General features: G+C 45.8%; 1 protein-coding gene across 7 annotated transcripts in view; it reads left to right on the forward strand.

Annotated features, from left to right (window-relative positions):
• LOC109884357 (tensin-like) overlaps positions 1-20,848 on the forward strand; it is a 221,719-nt gene that overhangs the window by 163,125 nt on the left and 37,746 nt on the right. For 5 of the 7 annotated variants that reach the window (XM_031824010.1, XM_031824014.1, XM_031824011.1 and 2 more), the window contains 12 exons: positions 1,043-1,092; positions 2,498-2,669; positions 2,823-2,873; positions 3,078-3,200; positions 5,284-5,348; positions 6,748-6,831; positions 10,380-10,492; positions 10,653-10,713; positions 11,449-11,524; positions 14,977-15,106; positions 18,984-19,055; positions 19,349-19,465. In XM_031824010.1, the coding sequence (XP_031679870.1) occupies positions 1,043-1,092; positions 2,498-2,669; positions 2,823-2,873; positions 3,078-3,200; positions 5,284-5,348; positions 6,748-6,831; positions 10,380-10,492; positions 10,653-10,713; positions 11,449-11,524; positions 14,977-15,106; positions 18,984-19,055; positions 19,349-19,465 (1,114 nt within the window). The remainder of the gene's footprint in view (positions 1-1,042; positions 1,093-2,497; positions 2,670-2,822; positions 2,874-3,077; positions 3,201-5,283; positions 5,349-6,747; positions 6,832-10,379; positions 10,493-10,652; positions 10,714-11,448; positions 11,525-14,976; positions 15,107-18,983; positions 19,056-19,348; positions 19,466-20,848) is intronic. The other 2 variants (XM_031824008.1, XM_031824015.1) reach the window with 1 other exon arrangement.

The raw sequence follows: 20,848 nt of genomic DNA on the forward strand, positions 1-20,848 counted from the left end.
AGGATGTAGTCAATGTAACTCTTACAGAAGGGTCAAACACAGACAGACAGACAGACAGACAGACAGACAGACAGACAGACAGACAGACAGACAGACAGACAGACAGACAGACAGACAGACAGACAGACAGACAGACAGACAGACAGACAGACAGACAGACAGACAGACAGACAGACAGACAGACAGACAGACAGACAGACAGACAGACAGACAGACAGACAGACAGACAGACAGTTATGTACTGTACAGGCTAACTTTAAGTGTTTGTGTATTTTCACATTTGAAACATACAGTACTTTGCTAGCGTATCAAACTGAATGTTTTAACCTGTAGCCTGTGCCAGGAGTGTGTTGGTTGGCTGGTTGGCTGGTTGGCTGGTTGGCTGGTTGGCTGGTTGGTTGCAGGACACGCCAAGTATGTGATGTCAGTTAGATTACTGTAACAGGAAACAACCAATTATCAGTAATTAGATGTTTCCTAATGTTGCTGGATTACGTTACCATGAAGGAAAGGAGACGTGGAGATGAGGAGACGAGCAAAGAAAGCTGTTTAAGACTGTTGCCACATGCCACATGCCACTAACCAACCCATCACCACCCTGTCACCAGGGTCATAGACAGGCTAATACCACGGTGATACTATGTGTTTAAAGCACCAGCATCTATTTTAGAACACAGCACTTTGTGTCTGAACACTGTGATCTATTGTCTACTGCTAATCCCCCTCGTTGTTGAAATGAATCCTCGATATTCTCCACTGCTTTTCTCTCTCTAGTTAGACTGATGATGTGGACACTGGGTACAAGTAAGTCCCCAGGGATACCATGTTATTTCAACGCAATGGGCGCACCTCCTCATGGCTAAATTCCATCCAGTTGTGTTTGGATTTGATATAGTAGAAGACCAGATGCAGTGTGCTTTAATGTGGAATTTACAATGCAGTTGTGTATTACACTCACTCGCACACTTACGTGAAACACAAACAATGGCAAGTTGATCAAGGAGACTGAGTGTGTGCTCTATCTTCTCTGTGTTCTCTGTAGGGAACCCCAAGGTCCTGTAAGAGTGAGCAGACTAGACGAAGGCCATCACGGTAAGAGAGACCACTATCTTTCCCTCACTATCCAGGCGGTCACTTATTCCTCATCTACTGCAGTATACGGCCACGTTTACACCTGTTTCTCTGACGTCACGTTTCGGTCCATTGATGCCCATAGTGCTCAACACACACTGAAATCCGTGGACACAGGCCTATCAAAACCCCATCAGGATGTATTCTATCCTGTTGTCACTGTGACAACCATGCCTGTTTCTCCAGCTACGTTTCCCATCTAACAGCCAACTGGGAGTCGGGATTTGGGGAGCTGATCAGAATGATTGTGCAATACCCGCTTGGATCATTCCAGAACACTTTGTTCTGAACTGAAGGATTGAAGATGTTTATGAAAACATGTGTGATATCATATGACGCCACTTTCCAATTACCATAGACATAAATCACATTGGTTTGTCAGTACTGAAAACTCATACATCAAAGATATGCTACATAATAGATACCACACACAAGAGCCACCAAGGAAGAGCTTCATAGACTAGTGCTGATGTACAAACCCTGTAAGATATCAGGGGCCATATTCATACAGAGTAGCAGTGGTGATCTAGGATCAGTTTGACCTTTTAGATCATAAGGAGTATCTTCCTCCCCAGGAGTGTCAGTCTGCTGCAGGCCATAGAGGAGGACAATGAGGTGTACATCACCTCTCTAACTCTCTCATCTCTTCCCTCTCCTCCCTTATCCTCTCCCCTCATCTCCTCTCATCTCCCCTCATCTCCTCTCTCCCCTCATATCCCCCTCTCTCCACTCCCCCTCTCCCCAGGAGTGTCAGTCTGCTGCAGGCCATAGAGGAGGACAATGAGGTGTACATCACCTCTCCTCTCCTCTCCTCTCCTCTCCTCTCCTCTCCTCTCCTCTCCTCTCCTCTCCTCTCCTCTCCTCTCCTCTCCTCTCCTCTCCTCTCCTCTCCTCTCCTCTCCTCTCCTCTCCTCTCCTCTCCTCTCCTCTGAGAACTATGAGGTGGACCTAGTATACATCACATATCTAACTATCTGTCCTCTTCCCCTCCTCTCCTCTCCCCCTCTCTCCACTCCCCCTCTCCCCAGCAGTGTCAGTCTGCTGCAGTCCATGGAGGAGGACTGTGAGGTGGACCTGGTGTACATCATTTCTCTAACTATCTCTCCTCTCCCATCTCCTCTCCTCTCCTCTCCTCTGAGAACTATGAGGTGGACCTAGTATACATCACATATCTAACTATCTGTCCTCTTCCCCTCCTCTCCTCTCCCCAGGAGTGTGTATATTGCAGGCCATGGATGAGAACTATGAGGTGAATCTGTTGTACATCACTTTAACTATCTATCCTCTCCTCTCTCCTCTCTCCTCTCTCCTCTCTCCTCTCTCCTCTCTCCTCTCTCCTCTCTCCTCTCTCCTCTCCTCTCCCCAGGAGTGTCAGTCTGCTGCAGGCCATGGATGAGAACTATGAGGTGGACCTGGTGTATATCACCGAGAGGATCATCTCTGTCTCCTTCCCCAGCGGAGCGGAGGAGCGCAGCTACACCTCCAACATCAAGGAGGTGGCCTCCATGCTGGCCTCCAAACACGGGGAACACTATCTGGTGAGACCCCTGTCCTGCCACTGCTCTACCTCACTACCGGCCCAGTCTGTTGGTGTGGTGGCTTTTCATGCACCCTGTCACGTCCTGTTGCTGATGTACAACTGTTTCCTGGAATCGTTCTCATGCTTATTGGTGTGGATTTTGTGATTTCAGCTCCTCAACCTAAGCGAGCGGAGGAATGACATCACCAAGCTTAACCACAAGGTATACACACACAAATACACACGCACGAACGCACACACACACACACACACACACACACACACACACACACACACACACACACACACACACACACACACACACACACACACACACACACACACACACACACACACAACTCTCCTAAATGCAATGGTAGTGGTGGACGTTTTGATATGTGATAGTGGTCTGTGTGGCCCCTTGTAGGTGCTGGAGTTTGGCTGGCCAGACCATTATGCTCCTGCCCTGGATAAGATCTGCAGCATGTGCAAGGCCATGGACACCTGGCTCAACGCTGACCAACACAATGTAGTGGTGCTTCACAACAAGGTAGGTGGTCGGACACATCACTCCAGGGAAGGGAGGAAGGAAGGATACATAGTCAGGGTATTGGAACAGGGTCCCGTGGTCTTACAGATCACTGATCACTCCAGGGAAGGGAGGAAGGAAGGAAGGATACATAGTCAGGGTATTGGAACAGGGTCCCGTGGTCTTACAGATCACTGATCACTCCAGGGAAGGGAGGAAGGAAGGAAGGAAGGATACATAGTCAGGGTATTGGAACAGGGTCCCGTAGTCTTACAGATCACTGATCACTCCAGGGAAGGGAGGAAGGAAGGAAGGATACATAGTCAGGGTATTGGAACAGGGTCCCGTAGTCTTACAGATCACTGATCACTCCAGGGAAGGGAGGAAGGAAGGAAGGATACATAGTCAGGGTATTGGAACAGGCTCCCGTGGTCTTGTAGATCACTGATCACTCAAGGGAAGGGAGGAAGGAAGGAAGGATACATAGTCAGGGTATTGGAACAGGGTCCCGTGGTCTTGTAGATCACTGATCAGTCCATGGAAGGGAGGAATGAAGGGTTTCTTCCCGGGAGTGTTACAGTATGCCGCAGTCCACTGTGTTAAGGACAGTAGAGGGTGGTCTCTGTTTGAAGAGTGTGAAAGGAGACAGCCAGGCCCCAGGGAGAAAGTCCCCTATGAATACTTTACTCTGTATGTCCTCCATCCTCATTGGTAAGGAGGTAAAACACCAAACTGTCTCCCTGTACCTCATTGGACAAAGTGGGATAATCAAGCTGTCTTGTAGTTGGAAGACAAGTCCTCCACATTATAGTATTGCTGGTGAAACATTTAAATGGTTCTTAACTGCAGACTGTTAGACTGAAGCCGTATATCACACAGAAATCCAGTGAACATGAGAGTCATTTGATTCTAATAGAGGCTGTTGCTGCTGCTGCCTGTGTTTTGGCAGCACATCCTCCTCCCCCAACCTCTCAGGCCCAATGATTCATCATACAACTTGTCATGAATGATCCAATGTCAACAACAGTAACTCCCCAAAAAACGACTTTAAAAACTTCATCTAAGTCTCTATCAATCCGTGTTAAAGACTTTGAGTCAATGTAGCTGAATAGTGAGTAGTAACTTGATAAGTCTGTGGGGGAACATTTTATTCAATATGTACAACAAGTGGTAGCAAACAGAGCATCCCCATGGTTACCAACACTTATTTTCCCCCTCGTCCTGAAATTGAAGCTTTTGGTCAAGATGGAAAAACTGCTTCCATTCAGAAACGCCTAATTTGACTAAATGCTATTTGTTCTCGCCCCAGTCAGAAATGTTCCACTTGCTGTTTCAGAGTTGAGGTCAAAGGTTTCTCCGGTAGTGTTGCATTTCTATCTTCAGTTGAATTTGACCACAAACAATGTCATTGTGATAAATGGAACCAGGCAGTTTGATCACATTCCATCTGTGACAGTTTGGCTTGAAAATAGCCTGGTCACTCAAGTCTAACTCACCGTACAGCATTTACATGTCTACACTGCAGGTACAAACATTATTCAGCCTTCAAGTGTGTAACTAAAAATAGCCTTGTATTCTTTCTCAAAAAGTATATCTCCCTCTCTCCCCATCCCCCCTATCCACCCCCTCTCCCCCTCTCTCTCCCTCTCCCTCCCCCTCTCTCCCTCCCCTCTCTCCCCCTCTCTCTCCCTCTCTCCCCCCTCTCTCTCCCTCTCTCCCCCCCTATCTCCCCCTATTCTCTCTCTCCCTCTCCCCCCTCTCTCTCCCTCTCCCTCCCCCTCTCTCCCTCTCCCTCCCCCTCTCTCCCCCTCTCTCTCCCTCTCTCCCCCCTCTCTCCCTCTCTCCCCCCTATCTCCCCCTATTCTCTCCCTCCCTCTCCCCCCTCTCTCTCCCTCTCCCCCCCTCTCTCTCCCCCTCTCTCTCCCTCTCCCTCCGCCTCTCTCTCCCCTCTCTCCCCCCTCTCTCTCCCTCTCTCTCCCCTATCTCCCCCTATTCTCTCCCTCCCTCTCCCCCCTCTCTCTCCCTCTCCCCCCTCTCTCTCCCTCTCCCTCCCCCTCTCTCCCTCTCCCTCCCCCTCTCTCCACCTCTCTCTCTCTTTCTGCAGGGGAACCGTGGGAGGACAGGAGTGGTGGTGGCTGCCTACATGCATTACAGTAACATATCAGCCAGGTACCAGAGACTTCTGACTGCAGACAAACTGATCTCATGTACCCTGTTTGTTATTAGTCAACATATCAGCCAGGTACCAGTGACTTCTGACTGCAGACAAACTGACCTCATGTACCCTGTTTGTTATTAGTCAACATATCAGCCAGGTACCAGAGACTTCTGACTGCAGACAAACTGACCTCATGTACCCTGTTTGTTATTAGTCAACATATCAGCCAGGTACCAGAGACTTCTGACTGCAGACAAACTGACCTCATGTACCCTGTTTGTTATTAGTCAACATGGAACAATGTATTCATTCAATATCACCACCCTGCTTGAAGTTCCGTACATCCTTAAAGTTCCCAGATATTTCCAGATGAAGATAAAACAGACATTTGTCCATTCTATACATGTCATTTTAGATTTCTATCAGTGTTGGGGTCAATTTGAATCGAAGGCAGTCAATTCAGAAAGTAAACTGACATTTTAATTCAGTAATTCAAAACAGGCCATCCATTTTAATTGACTTCTCAATAACCTAAAAAGTAGAAGCAATATATGTCAAAAGCTTTTTCCATTTTGGGATTTTAAATTAAAATCCCTTCCTGAATTGACCGACTTCCATTAGAATTCACCCCAACCCTGATTTCAATGGCTTCACCCCTTGAGATGTCGGTCAAGTCATGGACAAAAACATGGGGTGATGTCAGGACAAGCACGTAGATCTGTAACAGATAGATAGGCCAAAGGGAATTGGAATCGGGCCTCAAATTAAACACTGATGTGGTTGTTATGCCAAAACATTCTGTTCAGGCTCTGGTGTATTTTTAGTCAATAAACAGGAACATTTACATATGTCATATCCTGTAAAGATAAGAAAGGTCAAATCACACTTATTTCTTTGATACCCGATATAGAACTATCTTGCTGAATGCTTGAGAGTCATTGGCATTCTAGAAGAGTAAACAGTAAACAAACGTTACATGTTACAGATGTAGGATCTTTATTTGAGCCAGTTTGCTACAGCAGGAAAATAATCCTGCAGCAACAGGACATGTGAATTATTATGTGGATTATAATTCATGGACATTTTTGAACTTCAGAATGCTTTTTAACCTCAAATACACTTCAGGAAGGTTTTCCTGCAACAGGGTGATCAAATTAAGATCCTACATCTGTACATTGATCAGATAATAATACTGGGATACTGTAGCATTGTGGGGATGGAAAAAGATGAAAAGCTGTAGATTAAGGACACTTCTTAAGGGACACGGTCAATTAATGATGTTTTTTAAGGGAGAAGACAACGTAAGGACACTTTTCAGGGTCATTTCAGGGCAAACTTATTGTATAGTATATGGTATGTGTTCTGTGAAGAAGAGCTGAACATTACCTTTGTCTCTCCTGTGGTCTTCAGTGCTGACCAGGCACTGGACAGGTTCGCCATGAGGCGCTTCTACGAAGACAAAGCACTTCCTGTGGGACAACCGTCCCAGAGAAGGTCAGTTACCACTTACTACCTCACTTCTTGTTTTTGCACTCTACAACTTCCTATAGGCTGGATGAGTTTGATCCCTTGGTGAGAGCAACCGGCTGGATTCCATTCTTAGAATGTGTATCCTTCATTCTGTTCATTGAAGAAGTCAACAAGAGTAAAGGGATGGGCGTGACTTCTCAGAGTGGAATCCAGTCAATGGATGACCTGGTGTAACTCTCACTGTTTCAAAGGCTATCCTCCTCTCCTCAGTCCCTCGCTCCCAGTGCGTCCCAAACAGGAAATGCTTCTGTCTTTTTGTTCCCTTAATCCTCCCAATGAAGCTAATTGACATAATTGAGGAATAATGTTTTTTGGAAAGCCTAGCAGCTTTTTGCATTCTCCAGCATTCCACTGAGAGCTGAAAGGTCAAATGGTTTTCAGAGTTCATTCTGACACTACTATCCATTGTTCCTTCCTCCCCTCCTCAGTGATCTGGCATGCTGAACAGGTGGCTTTGTAAGGGAACCCTTAGTGGCGCTTAGAACTGATTTAGGGTCAGATCTCACTAACCCAGCCCTAGCCATAGGTCATTACTGAGTAAATACAAACTGATCCGGTATCCATAGTTTGTGGCAGATAAGGGAACCCCAGGTGTATCCAGCAGGCAACAGCAGCAGTAGCAGCATTAGGCCTCTGACCAGCTGCTGTTTCCTTACTCAGATATAATTATCCCCCAGCCAGTTCCCCGCAGTCTGAACTTATTATGGTCTGGCATGTGTGACATTAACATTGGGAGGGGGGGGGGGGGGGGTGGATCTCAGCAGTGCTACGCTGCCGTAGAAACGCACCACATAGAGAAACACACTTCTGTTCTGAGAGGTATCACTATCAAATCATCATCAACATTCTTGTGAGGAAATTCCACTCTAGATTAGAATCTACCGTAGGTTAGATCCTTGAGTGGAATGTTCTGAGCCAAAATGGCGGATGGTTGTCCAGACTTGATCTCTGTGACAGCCCAACATTATATATATATATACAGTGCCTTGCGAAAGTATTCGGCCCCCTTGAACTTTGCGACCTTTTGCCACATTTCAGGCTTCAAACATAAAGATATAAAACTGTATTTTTTGTGAAGAATCAACAACAAGTGGGACACAATCATGAAGTGGAACAACATTTATTGGATATTTCAAACTTTTTTAACAAATCAAAAACTGAAAAATTGGGCGTGCAAAATTATTCAGCCCCCTTAAGTTAATAGTTTGTAGCGCAACCTTTTGCTGCGATTACAGCTGTAAGTCGCTTGGGGTATGTCTCTATCAGTTTTGCACTTCGAGAGACTGAAATCTTTTCCCATTCCTCCTTGCAAAACAGCTCGAGCTCAGTGAGGTTGGATGGAGAGCAGCAGTTTTCAGTTCTTTCCACAGATTCTCGATTGGATTCAGGTCTGGACTTTGACTTGGCCATTCTAACACCTGGATATGTTTATTTTTGAACCATTCCATTGTAGATTTTGCTTTATGTTTTGGATCATTGTCTTTTTGGAAGACAAATCTCCGTCCCAGTCTCAGGTCTTTTGCAGACTCCATCAGGTTTTCTTCCAGAATGGTCCTGTATTTGGCTCCATCCATCTTCCCATCAATTTTAACCATCTTCCCTGTCCCTGCTGAAGAAAAGCAGGCCCAAACCATGATGCTGCCACCACCATGTTTGACAGTGGGGATGATGTGTTCAGGGTAATGAGCTGTGTTGCTTTTACGCCAAACATAACGTTTTGCATTGTTGCCAAAAAGTTCAATTTTGGTTTCATCTGACCAGAGCACCTTCTTCCACATGTTTGGTGTGTCTCCCAGGTGGCTTGTGGCAAACTTTAAATGACACTTTTTATGGATATCTTTAAGAAATGGCTTTCTTCTTGCCACTCTTCCATAAAGGCCAGATTTGTGCAATATACGACTGATTGTTGTCCTATGGACAGAATCTCCCACCTCAGCTGTAGATCTCTGCAGTTCATCCAGAGTGATCATGGGCCTCTTGGCTGCATCTCTGAACAGTCTTCTCCTTGTATGAGCTGAAAGTTTAGAGGGACGGCCAGGTCTTGGGTAGATTTGCAGTGGTCTGATACTCCTTCCATTTCAATATTATCGCTTGCAGAGTGCTCCTTGGGATGTTTAAAGCTTGGGAAATCTTTTTGTATCCAAATCCGGCTTTAAACTTCTTCACAACAGTATCTCGGACCTGTCTGGTGTGTTCCTTGTTCTTCATGATGCTCTCTGCGCTTTTAACGGACCTCTGAGACTATCACAGTGCAGGTGCATTTATACGGAGACTTGATTACACACAGGTGGATTGTATTTATCATCATTAGTCATTTAGGTCAACATTGGATCATTCAGAGATCTTCACTGAACTTCTGGAGAGAGTTTGCTGCACTGAAAGTAAAGGGGCTGAATAATTTTGCACGCCCAATTTCAGTTTTTGATTTGTTAAAAAAGTTTGAAATATCCAATAAATGTCATTCCACTTCATGATTGTGTCCCACTTGTTGTTGATTCTTCACAAAAAAATATTTTGCCTGAAATGTGGCAAAAGGTCGCAAAGTTCAAGGGGGCCGAATACTTTCGCAAGGCACTGTATATATATATATATATATATATCTCTGTACAGTAGTAACTGTAATATGTCAGAATCTGTGTGGCTGTGTTTTCCGGCGTGACCCCGCTGTTACACAGGGAGCTCCTTACACAACCCAGCTGCTCTGTGATTGCTTCCTGCTCCGACCTAATTTCATTTGGGAGACCGAACCATCTGGCGGCTGCCAGCTGGGCGTGGGGGGAGCAAAGGGGTGGTATGGAGATGGGCCGACCTCTGGAACAGAAGTCACACTCTGCATGATCATCATTAGTATCATTAACAGGCTGCCTGGCAGGCAGAGCTCACCAACACAACACAACATGCCCCTGCCTGGTAGGCAGAGCTCACCAACACCACACAACATTCCCCATCCTGGCAGGCAGAGCTCACCAACACAACACAACATTCCCCTGCCTGGCAGGCAGAGCTCACCAACACAACACAACATTCTCCTGCCTGGCAGGCAGAGCTCACCAACACAACACAACATTCCCCTGCCTGGCAGGCAGAGCTCACCAACACAACACAACATTCCCCTGCCTGGCAGGCAGAGCTCACCAACACAACACAACATTCCCCTGCCTGGCAGGCAGAGCTCACCAACACAACACAACATTCCCCTGCCTGGCAGACAGAGCTCACCAACACAACACAACATTCCCCTGCCTGGCAGACAGAGCTCACCAACACAACACAACATTCCCCTGCCTGGCAGGCAGAGCTCACCAACACAACACAACATGCCCCTGCCTGGCAGGCAGAGCGGCCTTGTCCTCAGACACTCCAATTCACTCTGACATCTCCATAGTGTGCGAAGCCTCTTTGATAATAGATGGGGCGTGCTTGCTAGTCTTGCTTGCCAGACTCATGGTGCATGACATTGAAGGGTTGTCCCTCTGTTTCACACTGTGACTGTGTTGTGTGGATGTGTGTAGGTATGTGCGTTACTTCAGTGGTCTGCTCTCTGGCCACATCAAGATTAACAACAAGCCTCTGTTCCTGCACCACGTCATCATGCACGGCATCCCCAACTTCGAGTCCAAAGGAGGTGAGTCTGCAACAGGAGAGCATTTATTTCATTATTAGAAATGATTAATGATTTATTTTTTTTATCTTAATTTTTTCTTCAATGGGATAGACTTTCATTCAATGAGTATAAATAATTGTTTCATTTTGGAATACTTTTTCTTCCTTTTCTTCCCTTGCAGGCTGTCGTCCTTTCCTGAAGATTTACCAGGCGATGCAGCCAGTCTACACGTCAGGGATATAGTATGTTTCTTTACTTTTTATCTGTTGCATTGTGGGTTGATTTGTCTTTCAGGGGGCTTGTTTTCTCTCCTTTCTGTCACTCTATCCCTCTTTCTTTCTCTCCCTCTCAGTCCACAGTACTTTCAAGCCTGTCACCCCTTGTTTAGAGATTAGCCCTTGATAATCTGAATTGGTTTGTGTATGTGTGTGTGTGTGTGTGTGTGTGTGTGTGTGTGTGTGTGTGTGTGTGTGTGTGTGTGTGTGTGTGTGTGTGTGTGTGTGTGTGTGTGTGTGTGTGTGTGTGCGATAGAGAGAGAGAGGGAGGAGGAAACAGAGAGAGAGGAGCAGAGAGAAAGAGAGAGGGGGGAGAGAGAAACAGAGAGAGAGGAGCAGAGAGAAAGAGAGGGAGTGGGGAGAGAGAGAGAGCGAGAGAGAGAGAGAGAGAGAGAGAGAGAGAGTGGGAAGAGAGAGAGAGAGAGTCAGTATGTGTGTCAGTGTGTGCTGGCGGGGCAGGCAGGTGACACAGCTCTAGGGCTCTATGTGTACAGGGAGGGATACCGTAACTCCCACCTCACTGACACACCTTCTCCATCCAGGGTCCTCACGACCAAAACAACACCGCACGGAAATGACCCCCCCCCCCCTGCTTTGGAACAAGCTCTTCTTACTTCAGTCATACCTGAACCACTATAAGAAAAACACCCAAAACAGTTTTTAAAATGTTTATAATGGTTTTCATCTGAATGATTTCCACAGTAACGTACAAGGGGACAGTCACACCAGTATCTGCATCACCATTGAACCTGGCCTGCTCCTAAAGGGAGACATTTTGGTAAGAAGCACATATTTTGTCATCAAATGTATGGGTGTTGTGGTTGTACTGTATGTTGTGTTGTGTTGGCCTTAGAGCCATTAGTAGCCTTACAGTAGGTTCATATACTGTAACTGTTGAAGGTTGACCTTTTTCATATTCCACTACAATATATTCCTCGACCACAGGATCCATTTCTCTCTCTCTCTGTGTCTCTCTCATTCTCTGTCTCTCTGTCTCTCTCTCTATGTCTCTCTCTCTCTGTCTCTCTCTCTCATTCTCTCTCTCTGTCTCGCTGTCTCTCTCTTTCTCTCATTCCCTCTCTCTGTGTGTCTCTCTCTCTCTCAATTCAATTTAAGGGGCTTTATTGACATGGGAAACATATGTTTACATTTCCAAAGTAAGTGAAATAGATAATAAACTAAATTGAAATAAACAATAAAAAATGAACAGTAAACATTACACTCACAGAAGTTCCAAAAGAATAAAGACATTTCAAATATCATATTGTGTCTATATACAGTGTTGTAATGATGTGTAAATAATTTAAGTACAAAGGGAAAATAAATAAACATAAATATGGGTTGTATTTACAATGGTGTTTGTTCTTCACTGGTTGCCTTTTTCTTGTGGCGACACAAATCTTGCTGCTGTGATGGCACACTGTGGAATTTCACCCAGTAGGGTGAATGGGAGTTTATCAAGATTAGATTTGTTTTCAAATTCTTTGTGGATCTGTGTAATCTGAGGGAAATATGTGTCTCTAATATGGTCATATATTTGGCAGGAGGTTAGGCAGTGCAGCTTAGTTTCCACCCCATTTTGTGGGCAGTGTGCACATAGCCTGTCTTCTCTTGAGAGCCAGGTCTGTCTACGGTGGCCTTTCTCAATAGCAAGGCTATGCTCACTGAGTCTGTACATATGCAAAGACTTCCTTAATTTTGGGTCAGTCACAGTGGTCAGGTATTCTGCCACTGTGTACTCTCTGTTTAGGGCCAAATACCTTCTAGTTTGCTCAGTTGTTTTGTATATTCTTTCAATGTGTCAAGTAATTATCTTTTTGTTTTCTCATGATTTGGTTGGGTCTAATTGTGTTGCTGTCCTGGGGCTCTGTGGCATCTGTTTGTGTTCTTGAACAGAGCCCCAGGACCAGCTTGCTTAGGAGACTCTTCTCCAGGTTCAGTTCTCTGTAGGTGATGGCTTTGTTATGGAAGGTTTGGGAATCACTTCCTTTTAGGTGGTTGTAGAATTTAACAGCTTTTTTCTAGATTTTGATAGTTAGAAGCTATCTGCCTAATTGGGCTCCTGGGTGGCACAGCGGTCTAAGGCACTGCATCTCAGTGCTTGATGCGTCACTACAGACACCCTGGTTCAAATCCAGACGGTACTGTATCACAACTGGCTGTGATTGGGAGTCCCATAGGGCGCAGCATAATTGGTGCAGCGTCATCCGGGTTTGGCCAGTGTAGGCCGTCATTGTATGTAAGATTTGTTCTTAACTGAATAGCCTAGTTAAATAAATACAAAGATTCTGCTGTGCATGCATTATTTAGTGTTTTACGTTGTTCACCGAGAATATGCCTAGAAGGTCAGCATCCCGGAGTCGCTTCTTCACTGTTGACGCTGAGACTGGTGTTTTGCGGGTACTCTTTAATGAAGCTGCTAGTTGAGGATTTGTGAGGCATCTGGTTCTCAAACTAGACACTCTAATGTACTTGTCCGCTTGCTCAGTTGTGCACCGGGGCCTCCCACTCCCTCTATTCTGGTTATGCCAGTTTGCACTGTTCTGTGAAGGAAATAGTACACAGCTTTGTACGAGATCTTCAGTTTCTTGGCAATTTCTCGCATGGAATAGCCTTCATTTCTCTGAACAAGAATACACTGACGAGTTTCAGAAGAAAGTTCTTTGTTTCTGGCCATTTTGAGCCTGTAATTGAACCCACAAATGCTGATGCTCCAGATACTCAACTAGTCTAAAGAAGGCCAATTTTATTGCTTCTTTAATCAGCACAACAGTTTTCAGCTGTGCTAACATAATTGCAAAAGTGTTTTCTAATGATCAATTAGACTTTTAAATTTATAACACAACGTGCCATTGGAACACAGGAGTGATGGTTGCTGATAGTGGGCCTCTGTACGCCTATGTAGATATTCCATAACATATCAGCCGTTTTCAGCTACAATAGTCATTTACAACATTAACAATGTCTACACTGTATTTCTGATAAATGTGGTGTTATTTTAATGGACTAAAAATGTGCTTTTCTTTCAAAAAACAAGGACATTTCTAAGTGACCCCAAACTTTTGAACGGTAGTGTACATGCTTTTGTTGTTTGTTCTTTGTTATAGAGCCAAAAATATTGGAGAAGTGGTTTATCCATGTATCTCAGTTTTGGATAGATAATTCTTCGTGATTGTTGTTTGTTTAGAGTTTTCTAATTTTCCCAGAAGTGGTTCGATTCTATGGATTCTTCAATTACATTGAGCTGATTTCTGACATGCCTTTCCTTCTTTTTCCATAGTGTATTTCTGTATTGTTTTAGTGATTCACCATAGTGAAGGCGTAGACTCAGGTTTTCTGGGTCTCCATGTTTTTGGTTGGACAGGTTTCTCAATTTCTTTCTTAGGTTTTTGCCTTCTTCATCAAATCATTTGTCATTGTTGTTAATTTTCTTTGGTTGTCAGCTTGACATTTTTTGATTTGATAGGGAAGCTGAGCGGTCAAATATACTGTTTAGGTTTTCTACTGCCAAGTTTACACCTTCACTATTACAGTGAAACATTTGTTCCAGGAAATTGTCTCTCTCTTGCTCTCTCTTGGTCTCTCTCTTTGTCTCTCTCTTTGTCTCTCTCTTTGTCTCTCTCTCTCTCTCTCTCTCTCTCTTTGTCTCTCTCTTTGTCTCTCTCTCTCTCTCTCTTTGTCTCTCTCTTGCTCTCTCTCTTTGTCTCTCTCTTTGTCTCTCTCTTTGTCTCTCTCTCTCTCTCTCTCTCTCTTTGTCTCTCTCTTTGTCTCTCTCTCTCTCTCTCTCTCTCTCTCTCTCTCTCTCTCTCTCTGTAATGTTATCTTGCCCTCCTGTTCACTAGAGTTCTATTAGGGAAGAATGTGTCCTTGTTCCACCACACCAGACCACGCCAGACCAGACCACACCAGACGTGTGCCTCCCCATAAGAACATGCCTCCATTGTACTGACCATGTTCTGTTCTGGTGGGGATCCATGGTCTGATCTCTAGGACCAGCAGGGTTTAGGCCTGGAGATATAGACCATGAGTTTGGCAATCTGGACTGTTTCCCTCGTTTGGTTTGACTGTCGCAAAAGTCCTTGTCTTGATGTCCGGTTATATGCTTACTCTCTCCTCCTCCTCCTCCTCCTCCTCCTCCTCTTCCTCCTCCTCCTCTTCCTCCTCTTCCTCCTCCTCCTCCTCTTCCTCCTCCTCCTCCTCTCACTCCTCCTCCTCCTCCTCCTCCTCCAGTTGAAGTGTTACCACAAGCGTTTCCGGAGCACCATTAGGGATGTGATATTCAGAGTGCAGTTCCACACCTGTGCCATCCACGACCTGGGAGTGGTCTTCGGGAAGAATGAACTGGATCAGACTTTTAAAGGTGTGTGTGTATGTGTGGGTGACTGTGTGTGTGTATGTGTGGGTGGGTGACTGTGTGTGTGTGTGTATGTATGGGTGTGTATGTGTGGGTGACTGTGTGTGTGTGCATGGGTCAAATCAAATCAAATTGTATTTGTCACATACACATGGTTAGAAGATGTTAATGCGAGTGTAGTGAAATGCTTGTGCTTCTAGTTCCGACAATGCAGTAATAACCAACGAGTAATCTAGCCTAACGATTCCACAACTACTACCTTATACACACAAGTGTAAAGGGATAAAGAATATGTACATAAAGATATATGAATGAGTGATGGTACAGAACGGCATAGGCAAGATGCAGTAGATGGTATCGAGTACAGTACATACATATGAGATGAGTAATGTAGGGTATGTTAACATAAAGTGGCATAGTTTAAAGTGGCTAGTGATACATGTATTACATAAAGATAGCAAGATGCAGTAGATGATGTATATACATATACATATGAGGTGAGTAATGTAGGGTATGTAAACATTATATTAAGTAGCATTGTTTAAAGTGTTTAAAGTGTTTGTATGTGTGGGTGACTGTGTGTGTGTATGTGTGGGGGACTGTGTGTGTGTATGTGTGGGTGACTGTGTGGTGTATGTGTGGGTGACTGTGTGTGTGTATGTGTGGGTGACTGTGTGTGTGTATGTGTACGTGGGTGACTGTGTGTGTGTATGTGTGGGTGACTGTGTGTGTGTATGTGTGGGTGACTGTGTGTGTGTATGTGTACGTGGGTGACTGTGTGTGTATGTGTACGTGGGTGACTGTGTGTGTGTATGTGTGGGTGACTGTGTGTGTGTATGTGTGGGTGACTGTGTGTGTGTATGTGTGGGTGACTGTGTGTGTGTATGTGTGGGTGACTGTGTGTGTATGTGTACGTGGGTGACTGTGTGTGTGTATGTGTGGGTGACTGTGTGTGTGTATGTGTGGGTGACTGTGTGTGTGTATGTGTGGGTGACTGTGTGTGTGTATGTGTACGTGGGTGACTGTGTGTGTGTATGTGAGGGTGACTGTGTGTGTGTATGTGTGGGTGACTGTGTGTGTGTATGTGTGGGTGACTGTGTGTGTATGTGTGGGTGACTGTGTGTGTGTATGTGTGGGTGACTGTGTGTGTGTATGTGTACCTGGGTGACTGTGTGTGTATGTGTACGTGGGTGACTGTGTGTGTGTATGTGTGGGTGACTGTGTGTGTGTATGTGTGGCTGACTGTGTGTGTGTATGTGTGGGTGACTGTGTGTGTGTATGTGTACGTGGGTGACTGTGTGTGTATGTGTGGGTGACTGTGTGTGTGTATGTGTGGGTGACTGTGTGTGTGTATGTGTGGGTGACTGTGTGTGTGTATGTGTACGTGGGTGACTGTGTGTGTGTATGTGAGGGTGACTGTGTGTGTGTATGTGTGGGTGACTGTGTGTATGTGTGGGTGACTGTGTGTGTGTATGTGTGGGTGACTGTGTGTGTGTATGTGTACGTGGGTGACTGTGTGTGTGTATGTGTGGGTGACTGTGTGTGTGTATGTGTGGGTGACTGTGTGTGTGTATGTGTGGGTGACTGTGTGTGTGTATGTGTGGGTGACTGTGTGTGTATGTGTGGGTGACTGTGTGTGTGTATGTGTGTGTGGGTGACTGTGTGTGTGTATGTGTACGTGGGTGACTGTGTGTGTGTATGTGTGGGTGACTGTGTGTGTGTATGTGTGGGTGACTGTGTGTGTGTATGTGTGGGTGACTGTGTGTGTGTATGTGTACGTGGGTGACTGTGTGTGTGTATGTGTACGTGGGTGACTGTGTGTGTGTATGTGTACGTGGGTGACTGTGTGTGTGTATGTGTGGATGACTGTGTGTGTGTATGTGTGGGTGACTGTGTGTGTGTATGTGTGGGTGACTGTGTGTGTGTATGTGTACCTGGGTGACTGTGTGTGTATGTGTACGTGGGTGACTGTGTGTGTGTATGTGTACGTGGGTGACTGTGTGTGTGTATGTGTGGGTGACTGTGTGTGTGTATGTGTGGGTGACTGTGTGTGTGTATGTGTACGTGGGTGACTGTGTGTGTATGTGTGGGTGACTGTGTGTGTGTATGTGTGGGTGACTGTGTGTGTGTATGTGTACGTGGGTGACTGTGTGTGTGTATGTGAGGGTGACTGTGTGTGTGTATGTGTGGGTGACTGTGTGTGTGTATGTGTGGGTGACTGTGTGTGTGTATGTGTGGGTGACTGTGTGTGTGTATGTGTACGTGGGTGACTGTGTGTGTGTATGTGTGGGTGACTGTGTGTGTGTATGTGTGGGTGACTGTGTGTGTGTATGTGTGGGTGACTGTGTGTGTGTATGTGTGGGTGACTGTGTGTGTATGTGTGGGTGACTGTGTGTGTGTATGTGTGTGTGGGTGACTGTGTGTGTGTATGTGTACGTGGGTGACTGTGTGTGTGTATGTGTGGGTGACTGTGTGTGTGTATGTGTGGGTGACTGTGTGTGTGTATGTGTGGGTGACTGTGTGTGTGTATGTGTACGTGGGTGACTGTGTGTGTGTATGTGTACGTGGGTGACTGTGTGTGTGTATGTGTACGTGGGTGACTGTGTGTGTGTATGTGTGGGTGACTGTGTGTGTGTATGTGTGGGTGACTGTGTGTATGTGTGGGTGACTGTGTGTGTGTATGTGTGGGTGACTGTGTGTATGTGTGTGTGTATGTGTGTGTGGGTGACTGTGTGTGTGTATGTGTGGGTGGCTGTGTTTGTGTATGTGTGGGTGGCTGTGTTTGTGTATGTGTGGGTGACTGTGTGTGTGTATGTGTGGGTGACTGTGTGTGTGTATGTGTGTGTGGGTGACTGTGTGTGTGTATGTGTGGGTGGCTGTGTTTGTGTATGTGTGTGTGGGTGACTGTGTGTGTGTATGTGTGGGTGGCTGTGTTTGTGTATGTGTGGGTGACTGTGTGTGTGTATGTGTGGGTGACTGTGTGTGTGTATGTGTGGGTGACTGTGTGTGTGTATGTGTACGTGGGTGACTGTGTGTGTGTATGTGTACGTGGGTGACTGTGTGTGTGTATGTGTACGTGGGTGACTGTGTGTGTGTATGTGTGGGTGACTGTGTGTGTGTATGTGTGGGTGACTGTGTGTATGTGTGGGTGACTGTGTGTGTGTATGTGTGGGTGACTGTGTGTATGTGTGTGTGTATGTGTGTGTGGGTGACTGTGTGTGTGTATGTGTGGGTGGCTGTGTTATGTGTATGTGTGGGTGACTGTGTGTGTGTATGTGTGGGTGACTGTGTGTGTGTATGTGTGTGTGGGTGACTGTGTGTGTATGTGTGGGTGGCTGTGTTTGTGTATGTGTGTGTGGGTGACTGTGTGTGTGTATGTGTGCGGGGGGTGACTGTGTATGTGTGTGTGCGTGGGTGACTGTGTGTGTGTATGTGTGCGTGGGTGACTGTGTGTGTGCGGGGGAGACTGTGTGTGTGTATGTGTGCGTGGGTGACTGTGTGTGTATGTGTGCGTGGGTGACTGTGTGTGTGTGTATGTGTGCGGGGGTGATTGTGTGTGTGTATGTGTGCGGGGGTGACTGTGTGTGTGTGTATGTGTGCGGAGGTGACTGTGTGTGTGTATGTGTGGGTGACTGGGTGTGTGTGTGTATGTGTGCGTGGGTGACTGTGTGTGTGTGTCTTTGTAGCAGTGTGTACACATGTTCGTGTGTGTATGTACCTATGTGGCCTCTCCCAAAAAATGTTAATTGATTGTTGTTTAATGTGTGTGTGCACGTGTGTACCTGTGTTTGTTGAAGTGTGTACACATGTCCGCGTGTACTGTATTACCTGGCCTCTGTAAAAGTGTGAAATTGATTGTCGTTTAATGTGTGTCACTACACAGATGAGAGATTTCCAGAATATGGGAAAGTGGAATTTGTCTTCTCCTTCGGACCTGAGAAAATCAAAGGTACAGGTAATCAGTGTATTTCAAGTTGAATGCTTCAATGCATGCTACATGTAATAATGTATACGCAAACTATACTTAGTACCATAAGGTAATGCATGCTACATGTAATAATGTATACACAAACTATACTTAGTACCATAAGGTAATGCAGCACAGCATGGATTGGTGTAAATTGATTGTGTGTTGTCAGCATAGTTAACTGCATGTGGCTACGCAGAAAGTACATGTTATATTGTATTTCTGTTATGGACATTAATGGGTTAAAGACTGCATTACCCAGCTGGCTTTGTGTCTCTCAGGAATGGGCCACCTTGAGAATGGCCCACAAGTGTCGGTGGACTACAATACCCAAGACCCCCTCATCCGCTGGGACTCCTACGAGAACTTCAACAGGGGCTGCGAGGATACAGGAGATGGTGAGCACCAAGACACACACACACACACACACACACACACACACACACACACAGACACACACACACACACACAGTGGTGGAAAAAGTTCCCAGTTGTCATACTTGAGTTAAAGATACCTTAATAGCACTGGAGGCTGCTGAGGGGAGGATGGCTCATAATATTTGAATAAATGTTTGATGCATTTGATACCATTCCACTAAAGCCGCTCCAGCCATTATCACGAGCCCTACCTCCCCAATTAAGGTGACACCAACCTCCCGTGCTTAATAGAAAAGTGAAGGCCACCTTGTAAAATAGTAAAAAAAGTAGTACTTTAAAGTATTGTTCTTAAAATAATTTACACACACACACACACACACACAGGTGTTCTATAGGTGTTCCTATAGAGTCCCTGGTGTTTGGTAAATGATGGTGATAATGAGAGGTCACAGCATTTAGGAACATGGCACATCCACTGGTACTTCCACTGGTACTTCCACTGGTACTTCCACTGGTACTTCCACTGGCATTCTACTGGTACTTCCACTGGTACTTCCACTGGTACTTCCACTGGCATTCTACTGGTACTTCCACTGGCATTCTACTGGTACTTCCACTGGCATTCTACTGGTACTTCCACTGGCATTCTACTGGTACTTCCACTGGTACTTCCACTGGCATTCTACTGGTACTTCCACTGGTACTTCCACTGGCATTCTACTGGTACTTCCACTGGCATTCTACTGGTACTTCCACTGGCATTCTACTGGTACTTCCACTGGCATTCTACTGGTACTTCCACTGGCATTCTACTGGTACTTCCACTGGTACTTCTACTGGTACTTCCACTGGTACTTCCACTGGCATTCTACTGGTACTTCCACTGGTACTTCCACTGGCATTCTACTGGTACTTCCACTGGTTCTTCCACTGGTACTTCCACTGGCATTCTACTGGTACTTCCACTGGTACTTCCACTGGCATTCTACTAGTACTTCCACTGGCATTCCACTGGTACTTCCACTGGTACTTCCACTGGCATTCTACTGGTACTTCCACTGGTACCTCCACTGGCATTCTACTGGTACTTCCACTGGCATTCTACTGGTACTTCCACTGGTACTTTCACTGGCATTCTACTGGTACTTCCACTGGTACTTCCACTGGCATTCTACAGGTACTTCCACTGGTACTTCCACTGGCATTCTACTGGTACTTCCACTGGTACTTCCACTGGCATTCTACTGGTACTTCCACTGGTACCTCCACTGGCATTCTACTGGTACTTCCACTGGCATTCTACTGGTACTTCCACTGGTACTTTCACTGGCATACTACTGGTACTTCCACTGGTACTTCCACTGGCATTCTACTGGTACTTCCACTGGTACTTCCACTGGCAT

The sequence above is a fragment of the Oncorhynchus kisutch genome, linkage group LG5, assembly GCF_002021735.2.
Source record: "Oncorhynchus kisutch isolate 150728-3 linkage group LG5, Okis_V2, whole genome shotgun sequence".
Taxonomy (NCBI): Eukaryota; Metazoa; Chordata; class Actinopteri; order Salmoniformes; family Salmonidae; genus Oncorhynchus; species Oncorhynchus kisutch.